This window comes from Telopea speciosissima, chromosome 1, assembly GCF_018873765.1.
Source record: "Telopea speciosissima isolate NSW1024214 ecotype Mountain lineage chromosome 1, Tspe_v1, whole genome shotgun sequence".
NCBI classification, from domain to species: domain Eukaryota; kingdom Viridiplantae; phylum Streptophyta; class Magnoliopsida; order Proteales; family Proteaceae; genus Telopea; species Telopea speciosissima.
In genome coordinates, this window is record NC_057916.1 from 20,713,899 (window position 1) to 20,723,604 (window position 9,706).

General features: G+C 37.4%; 1 protein-coding gene across 2 annotated transcripts in view; it reads right to left on the reverse strand.

The window, feature by feature from the left end:
- Positions 1 to 3,862, reverse strand: part of LOC122672318 (serine/threonine-protein phosphatase PP1) — a 37,848-nt gene extending 33,986 nt beyond the window's left edge. Inside the window, exon 1 of one of the 2 annotated variants that reach the window (XM_043869813.1) lies at positions 3,397 to 3,861. In XM_043869813.1, coding sequence (XP_043725748.1) covers positions 3,397 to 3,595 — 199 coding nt within the window. In that variant the 5' untranslated portion in view covers positions 3,596 to 3,861. Of the gene's footprint in view, positions 1 to 3,396 lie in introns of both variants that reach the window. The other variant, XM_043869816.1, reaches the window with a different exon arrangement.
- Between the last annotated feature and the right edge of the window lie 5,844 nt (positions 3,863 to 9,706).

The window sequence follows — 9,706 nt, forward strand, 5'->3', positions numbered from 1 at the left end:
CCTCGTTGACACTTCATGAACTTACATTGATTTATGTTTATTGCTTTGTTTTTCAATAAATATGCTTACATTATATCCTAAAATTTGTTTATTATATGCTGATTTTCTCATATTAGATCATTACTAGCATAATTATATCATATTGCATTGATATGGCTGTATGTTGCATATAAGCGTAATTGTATAAATTAATAATTTATATGCTGCACACCTAGGACGCCTAGACAACGCTTAGGCAAGCGCCTTGTCGACTAGGCGCCCCTCCGACGCCTTGGGCCGCCTACTCGCCTTGACAACTATGCTCAAAACCAACCGTGGGGCTAGTAGATTAGGACTCTACTTATTTATTTTATCTTCTTTTCTAGTAATTAGTAAAAGACGGTTTTTAATTAATTAAGATAGAATCCTGGTCTACATAGGCCACCTATTTCCACCTTGGAAGGGAGGGCGTTTCCTATCTGTTTTTACTTCTTTTATTTCCTATTGTAAGTATGTTTCAGTCTGGGCAGCTTATATATAAACAATGTAAGGCTCCACAACCCCCCTCCCCCAAAACAATTTATTGACCAATGAGATTGGCTTTTCTTGCCACCTATATTCTGTGAGATTCTGAATGGCTATTGTGTGATGCAAACAAGCCTTGGTGAGATACTAAGGCTAGTTGGTGGGATTCCAACTTAGTTCCAGGTGTGAACTTGGTCCATATCCTTCTACCGTCCTTCTATTCTTCTTCCTTCTCATTAAAAAATCCAAAAAATCAGGTTAGTAGCAGAATTCTTCTAAGTCCATACATGCTATATCAATACTTCATAGATTTCAGATCTACTTACATATACAGCAACCACACTTTATGTTTAATGGATCCATGGTTCCAACTTTTGATTTTGTTGCAGTTTTCATAAATCCTACTTCAAGTTGGATTCTTAGTTCTATCTTATTTTGAAGATCAGACTTTGTTTATTGTTTCAAATTGATACCCTATTCCTATTACTGATTTCTGATTGCTATTCTGATCTTTTGTTAACTATTGGATTGGACCTTTAAAACTCTGATTTCAATTCAAGAATCCTACTGTCAATGGGATAATCCTCTCAACTCCATATATGAACATCAGATCTCAGTCACATTTTTAGGAGTTATTACTACGCATTAGAGTGAACTTCGACGAATTTTTGTTTGAAAGTTATTAATTTCTCCTGAAATCTGGTTCTTTACTTCAGTGTGGTTTTGGATAATTCTGGATTTCTGAAACCAATCATATTGGGCACCTAGGAACCATCATCCTCCCTCTTCTCTTCAATTATCACCCTTCTTCCTACTTTTGATTATTACTTCTACTAATTTGCAGTTTCCTTATTTCCTTCCAAGTTTCAGGTTGCCAAATTTGTGGCCTAATCTGACCATTAGATTGTGAAATATTCCAACTCTCCTATGTGCTAAAATTCTGTCCCTGTTCTGTTATTATCGATTTCTAAGTGATCATGGTTGTAGTTCTTGCTTCTAGATTCTTTCTAGAACCCTGAACTGCATTACTTGTTTTGGGCTTATTTTATACAGTATTCCTCTATTTATTTAGGAAAGGAATAAAACACTCAGGGAAGTATTTAATGTAACTAGGAAGTATTCTAAATCATTAAAAAAAAATAATTCAATCTCGGTAGAGAATTATGGGTCTGGTTGTTGTTTACATAAAGCATTGTAAACACCATCTTTTATAGCACCCCCCAAAAAAAATTCATTTAAGTGCAATGGTTTAGCTTTGTTTATGGTCAAGGGAACAGTTCTCTTTCCAATATTGAGATAATCAAACACAAGCTTTTTCATGGTGAGCAAGTTTCTATCTCTTTCTCTTTCTTTTTTACTCTGGTTATGGTTATAACCACCGGTTTAATAAATTAACTTCATCAGTTTTGTTGTCAATCTTGCATTTCCTTTTATATTTCTCACAATCAAAGTTTTGAATAAAGTCTAAAAAAGACATGCATTGGGTTACTGGAGTGCTAGTGCAAACCCTCATTTTTAAAATCCTACACACCAGATCCCATTTTTAAACCCCAATTTTCAAAAATGGAATATAGAGCCATTTATTTCTGACCATTGCATCAACACTACAGGAAATTCTAAAAGCTCCCATTCTTTCTCTTCTGTTTACCCTTAATGTGTTTTCAGTGTCTCTCATAGATCAAATTAACTCCAGCTTTCCACCCACAAAAAATAGGGCTTAAAGGGGGGAAATCAATTTGGTCCAAAGGCCTTTCCCTTTGTTCCAAAACCTGTCAAAAGGAATGACAGCATGCTCTCAGTAAAGGAATTTAGAATGGATCTTAGAATATGATCTGAAAGGGCTCTCTCAATAAAATGAAGGTTATAGAAAAGACAGTCAGGAATATCATTATGAAAAAAAAAAGTCACATGTCGCTAAATATCCACTTTACCACTTTTCATGGATCAGTATGGATCAACCACTGTTCGCCAATTTTCATACAAAAACTTTGTCCTCCCAATGTAATTCTGCTTCCAATCAGTGTTAGGCAATGTAGAGAATAACTTACAGCCTTGCCAAACACAACCTTCTTCCCTACACCAGCATGAGCGTGTGTGCATGCTCTCGCAAATATGCATTTGTATACTTCACATGAACAAAGAGAATATGAAATTCTTGGATTTTTTATGGCTAAGAGTTCAAAACGCAGAGATTAGAGGAATTTCAGAGGCCAAGTGTCTCAGAAGCTGCATGTATGGGAAACTTCTACAGTGACACAGATCAAGTCTGTCCTTGCTTTCTAAACCCTCCCCCCCCAAAAAAAAAGGTCCTCGTACATATAAGAGAGATACCACTCATGTAATTTACTAATTATTGATGAATGAGAAAACACACACACAACAAACTAAAAAATATCCTGAGTTGTAACAGTTGCAGCATCAACGACCTGAGTTTATCTTGAGGCAACCTAATTGAAAAACTAACCTCGTACAAAAACCCTATCTTGCAATCTCTAAAAATGCATCGCATGCCCATCAAAACCTAATTCTTCAATCAAACTGTAATATCTATTGGGAAAACAGTCTGAAGTGTGTACATTTTCTAGTGATTGATTCATTAATGCAAGAACCTACACAAAGGTCGAGGCACCGGCATTGCACTCCACAGAACCACATTAATGTTTAGTCTCATTAATTGTTATTCCCAATCCTATTCAGACAGATAACCTGACCTGAAAAAATCAACTAATTGAGAAAAGCATCACAAAGGTCCAAACTCAAACTCAAGTTGAAAGACCCAAAAAAAAAAAACGAAGTCCTTCCTTTATTTCCTTTCAGAATGCCTCAAAGCTTCAAACTCAAGTTGAAAGACCGAGCGACGAAAACAGAAAAGCAGTGGAGAGAAGAGCGTACCACATATCTTAATCGGAGCTTCAAGCTCTAACAGATTAGGTTGAATGAGGAATATTTCTCTGGAAGCAGCACAAAGCTGGCGGATCTCGGCCTCTGAGAGCTGAACCTGCTTTCCAGGTCTGGCAGATCGGACCTCTAAAAGACGATTAATGATATCATCGAGAACGGCAGGGTCGATTCCCTGCCCTTGTAAGGCCATAGATCTCCTCCTTCAAAGTTCAAACCCTAAATTTCAATCACCAGAGCGCGGCAGAAACCCTAGAATCCGAAAACCCCCCGGAAATAATTTTTAGGGATAAAAGAAAAACGAAACCCTTTCTACGCCTTCTATTTGAAAAAAATAAAGTAAAAGAGAGAGAGAGAGAAACTTAAAGAGCTCCCTATCTACTATTTATTTCGAATTCTCCCTCTGCAGAGGGAGAGAGAACCAGAAGGCGCGAAATCGCGAACAGAAATAATGTCAATAAATGTCATTTTTCTAACAAAGAATTAATAATAAATCAAATAAATATGATTATGAGTTTACGAAGTGGGTGCCAAATGCCCCAATGGAGTATGGACAATCGGGGGACAAAACAAAGGGAGCTGCACTTTTCTCGTTTACAAAAACAAAAATGGGACTGCAACTCCAATACGGCGCCGCCAGGTGTCTCTAAGCTCTATAAGATTAATTTTTTGGTAAACAGATCTATAGGATAATCAATGACTTAAGAAAGGTAATAGTGTTATTATTTTTCCAATAATATTTCCTCTCTTCGATGGGTACAAGATCCTTTGGTCGGTAAACAAAAAATAAATAAATTGGGCCCTTTAAGGCTCTTCCCCAACCCACAAAAAGAAATAATTTTGGGCCCTCTGTTGTGATAGTGAAAAGTGTAGTTCTCAAAAGCGAGGGGATTGCTCTCAAGTTGTGTGGCTCTCGCCCCAGGGCGGGGCCAATGGAAGCATGCACGAGGCATTCAATAGGGGTAGATTTCTCATTCTTTGGGGGTTGGGTAGTCATTGCACTCTTCAATGTTTCGGGGTAGGCACTACGTGATTGGGTAGCCTTCATTTACCTTTCTGAAAAATCACAAGATAAGTTTGAATCATCCATCTCTACATATTATGTTTTTTTTTTTATAAAAAAACAAAAAAGAAAAATTACATGATTAGCTACTTTTGGATTTTCATTTACAAAACTGGACAAAATAGTGTCTCTCCCTCCGAATTTTTATCTCCTCCAATTCTAACATCCTTCAATTCCCTCCAATCCCTCACATGGGAGTGAAATGACCACTTACCCACTGCCTTGGGACGAATCAGAATTGGAGGTGATAATGGTCCCTCTCCCTCCCTCACTTACTTTTTTATACATTTTTACCCCTGCCATTGCCTTCTCGCCCAGTCATCGTGGGTAATCACAGGGAAGGGAAGGGAGGGGTGAGTTTGGGTAGCAGAGAATGGCAGTGGCGGGGACAGGGGTGGGTTGCAGGGAATGGAGGATGCTTGGGGAAGAAGGCAATGGGAGGGGTAAAAATGTCTAAAAAAGTAATTTTGGGAAGGAGAGGCACTATTTTGTCCAGTTTTGTAAACCTTAACTTGTTTTTGTCTATTTTTGTTAACTCAAACATAAGGTGGACAATTTTGTAAATGAAAACCCAAAAGTAGCTAATCATATAACTTTCCCAAAATAATCTAAACTGATTGTACCCGTTCAAAGTTGGGGAAGTGTTATGTCATGTCTAGAGTAGCGGTACACATGCATGACATACAAAGGATATATATATATGTGAATACAAAAAGGGGTATTTGGTTAAAGGTAGTGGTTATTGTCTAGGAGTGTACGCTATGCCGATAAAAAACATGCACTTGTAGTCGTCCTTTGGTATAATTACAATGGTAAAAAGGTTATTAGAGAGCGAGAGAGAGAGAGAGAGAGAGAGAGAGAGAGTGTGAGAAGGCTTTAAGGGAGTAGGTACACTCCCAAATCAAAAACATTGTCCTTTGATTGAATTAGACTTTGAAATTTAACACATGACCAATCTAGGTGATGTCATCTCTATCCAATGTTCGGAATGGACATATCATCTATCCATGTGGAATAGATGCCTTGTGACATGGACGAAATTTTGCTGCTACACTTGTAGTAGGAATGTTCCAACTACAAGGCAAACAACCATGGAAATGGGATCTTAAAGGGTATTTTAGAAAATACCAAAATCTAGGAAGTTATTTATGAACCCAAAGGGAAAATGAATTATTCCATTTCCTTGGCTGCCAGCCTTGTAGCAGCAAAATTTTTTCCTTGCGACATTTGAAAAGATAAAAAAGATTTGTGATGATAATAATTTTTCTAATGAAAATTATAGAATACAATTATATTTCATTTTTTCCCCTTTTTATCCCTCCCATTTATAACATGGTAATTGCGAATTGATTAAGAAATTAATATCATAATTTAGAAAGAGAATGCGGTTCTCTGAGAATGGGGTAGGGTACCTTAACACAAAGACTTTTGTGTCATCAATAGAGGAAATTGTGTACTTCAACCATCTCGTTCTTATGTGTGTTTCTACTCGGAAATGCTTTGACCTAGGAATTTTTTTTGTGGGGGAGTATACCGCCCAGTGCCCACACCCAGCCATAGTGGGAGGTAAAATGACTGCACCACATCCTATGAAAGGTGTAAATTCCACCTTTAAGATGCTTCTAAGTGTGCTTTATTGGACCCCACACGTGCAGAGAGGCCATGCTCCCCCTAATGAGAACGTTGCCCCAAAAAATTAAGGGTTTTTTATAATTACCATCCCAAAAACTTTGATATCTACTATTATCCTCCTAAAAACTTTTAAACAACTATTACCCTCCCATGTTGCATACTAATAACTAACTGACCCCTACCGTTACATTTCCATAACAGAGAGGGTTAATCGTGACAATCTGCCATTGTCACGGATTTTTTAAGACTAAAATGCCCTTTTGCGGTGGTAATTGTAAAAAAAAAAACCACCCCATTATAGTCCCTTCTCGTCGTCCTCCTTCTTCTTCTTCCTCCTCTTTGGGTCAACAACAAACAGACAGACCAGGAACCCAATCAGTGAACTCAATAATGCCACCATAATAAACGCACAACGCCATCCAGGTATTCCCCAAAATTCCTGACCAGCCATAACTATTGCCACAGATCAGTGCCTCCTTCTTCTCCTTCTTCTTCTTCCTCCTCTGCAACCCAAAATTCCTGACCCTGTTCTCACTAACTAACAACGAGCCACTGATCTCCATTCGCTTATTACCTAAAGAAAAACCCGTCAAGAACTATAGGAACTCCACTATCGATCAAACACACTCTATGCCAAGAAGTCTCGAATGACCAAATGAAGTGAAGAGCATAACTTATGGACCTAAAAAATTTCTGACATTACTCCTTGACGAGCAGTGAGTAATGGACCAGAAGCTCAATCCATGGCCACGAAAAAGGAGTTCTAAAAAAATGGTAAAATGACTATTAAAATGATCGACGATGAAGATAAACAAAAAAGAGAGATGAAGCTGCGTCCCTCTCTGTAATTAAACCCTGAAAACTCCATCCTTTGCCATCAGAAATGCCGATCAAACATTAAAAATAAATCTAATAGTTCTGAATGAGAAACAAAGTTATAAACGAGGAATTACAAAAGGAGAAAAGACATAAAACAGAAACAGAGCTAAATAAGAGGAAAACATGAACTAGATATCTAAAACCAACTTACTTCATCTTCATGCGATGATGAGTACGTCTCGAAGGCCGAAATTTGGAGTGATGAAAATGGCGAGATCTGAGGATTCTACCACCCATGCATCAATAAACTAACGGTGGAAAGTCGAAGCAGGTAGGATGACGAAGCATCTTTGGTGGATCTAGGGTACCCATGTGAGGCGTAAAAGAATTTCAGGTCAAAGGGATACATTTTGAATTTGAAGAAAGAGAGAAGAAAATATTTAATTCTCAACGTACAGAAGAAACGAAACAAGAAAAACCCCAAAACTAGGCGGAGGAGTGGAGAAAACAAGGTTTGGGGTTGCAGAGGAGGAAGAAGAAGAATGAGAAGGGACGGTGATCAGGTGTTTTTTTTTTTTTACAATTACTACCCCAAAAGGGCATTTTGTTCATAGAATATCCGTGACAATGGCATACTGTCACGACTAACCCTCTCTGTTACGAAAATGTAACGACGGGGTCAGTTAATTATTAATATGCAACAAGGGAGAGTAATAGTTGTTTGAAAATTTTTAGGAGGGTAATAATAGATATCAAAGTTTTTGGGATGGTAATTGTAAAAAACCCAAAAATTAATATAAATTTGACATGTGACTTAGAAAATTATAGGATCTACATGCTTCATGGAATGGGTAGGCTTGGATTCATTGGTATTAAATATATTAAGTAGGGAAAAATTTTCACACCATGTTAATGTATTAGCCCCCTTTTCACATGGATTTTTCCCCCCTACTTTGAACATATGAGTTTTGTTGCAGGAGAAAACTGAAGAGGTGATGCAAGCCATCAGATGTGCCAATCTACACAAAAGAAAGAGGACACAAGAGGTGAATTGAAGCAAGCCCCGATGTAACCCTCCGATGCCTAAATCAGTTTTTAGGACAATTAGTCAAGAAGGACAGACAAGTTCAAGAAGAAATGTAGAACCAAATCAGGTTCGTCAACCGTAGTCGATTCACGTCAATTATTGGTTCTAAAAATGGAGGGTTTAGTTCTATCTGTCTTACTTAGTGTCTTCATCTGACCTTTATAGATGATCGAGAGGGTGTGTTGTGATGTGACATGATGGGGGCTTCCAGTCCTTATGTGACCCAAGATCAGTGGGCTTACGTAAGTATGCCTTAAATATGAAGTGAGTCGTCAGAAGATAATCAACCATTCCAATAGATATTGGATTACCTTAAGCACGTCTTCAATAAATGCTGTCGAAATGCAATGTGACTTGATACATTGAGAAGGGGTATAACGGAGAGGTGGACGATGGAGGTCTGTTCCCCATGTCCCATTTTCCAATGCCGAATGATTGATAACTGCGTCATCTTGACGTCCATGTGAGACATAGGCTTATACTAAATAATGGGCTATTCATTCTGGGTTCCAAAGACTTTTATGAATCAATATCAAACACTGATTCTTATGAACCGACTAAAAAACTTGCCATGTGTCATCCATCTGTTAAACGAACTTGTACTAACATATCAGGTTTCATGTAGATGATACCGTTCTTCGTGCCATTATTTATGTGGCATGGGAGATTCCCCTACACTAGAATTGTGGGGGCAACTCTATCCCTACTTACTAATTCATTATTAAAAAAAAACTTGCTACAAATCCTACCTTTTTTTTTATTGATTGCCCCTCGTTCCCTTTGTGGCCAGCCACCACAAATGTAGTGGGACATTGGCTATTTAAAATTCAAGTAATGAATTATTACATTCTCCATCGAGGAAGAAACAACGAGTAGAAAGTGGACCTTCATTTTGTCAAATGAGAAATTAATATTTGCTTGAACTTATTAAGTAGAGCATGAAATAGATATGCAACGTTTTCACAAACTGAATTATATTTTTTTTGGGTGTAATTTATGTAAGCTAATTGCCCTCACTTAATACAAAATTTTTTTTTTGTGGGTGTTGGAAGTGAGCGAAAATGTTTTTTTTTTTTGGTGGTAAAAGAGCAATAATATTATGATATCGTGTGGATAAGTAGATTAAATCTCATAAATTAATCAGTCTAATCTAATATTTTTGCTAAACTAATCATTTTAATCTAATTCATACATTGTAAAACTTCTTCCTTTCCCCCTTGCAACCCAATTTTTTTTTCTTCAAGCATAATATTTTTCGTCTGGATTTATTTAATTCCATGTCAGAAAATAAAAAAATTGCCACCATTTAACTAAAAATGGGAATTACAGAGAATAAGAGTGGATTCTTTTTGGGACGCATTAATTACCATTGAGAATTATACAACAAATCCCAACCGTCTAAATACCATTCTATGTATAAAACTTAGGACCGAGTAATTTCCCTCCACCCACGGTGAATAAGGCCCATTCACCGGGGGCGGAAGAGGGCGGAATGGGTATTGAGAGGGCATTGTGGAACATACTAAAACTCTAGAAGGGGTTTATGAACCATCCTCTATGGGTGGAGGAAAACTTTGTCCTAAAAGTTATGTGAACCCAAATTTTCATTGGGCTTTTGAGAAGATCGAAGATTGAATCAATTGAGCACCTACCTATTATCTGTTTCCATGGTTGCCCAATTTCTTTTTTTAAAAAAAAAGAAA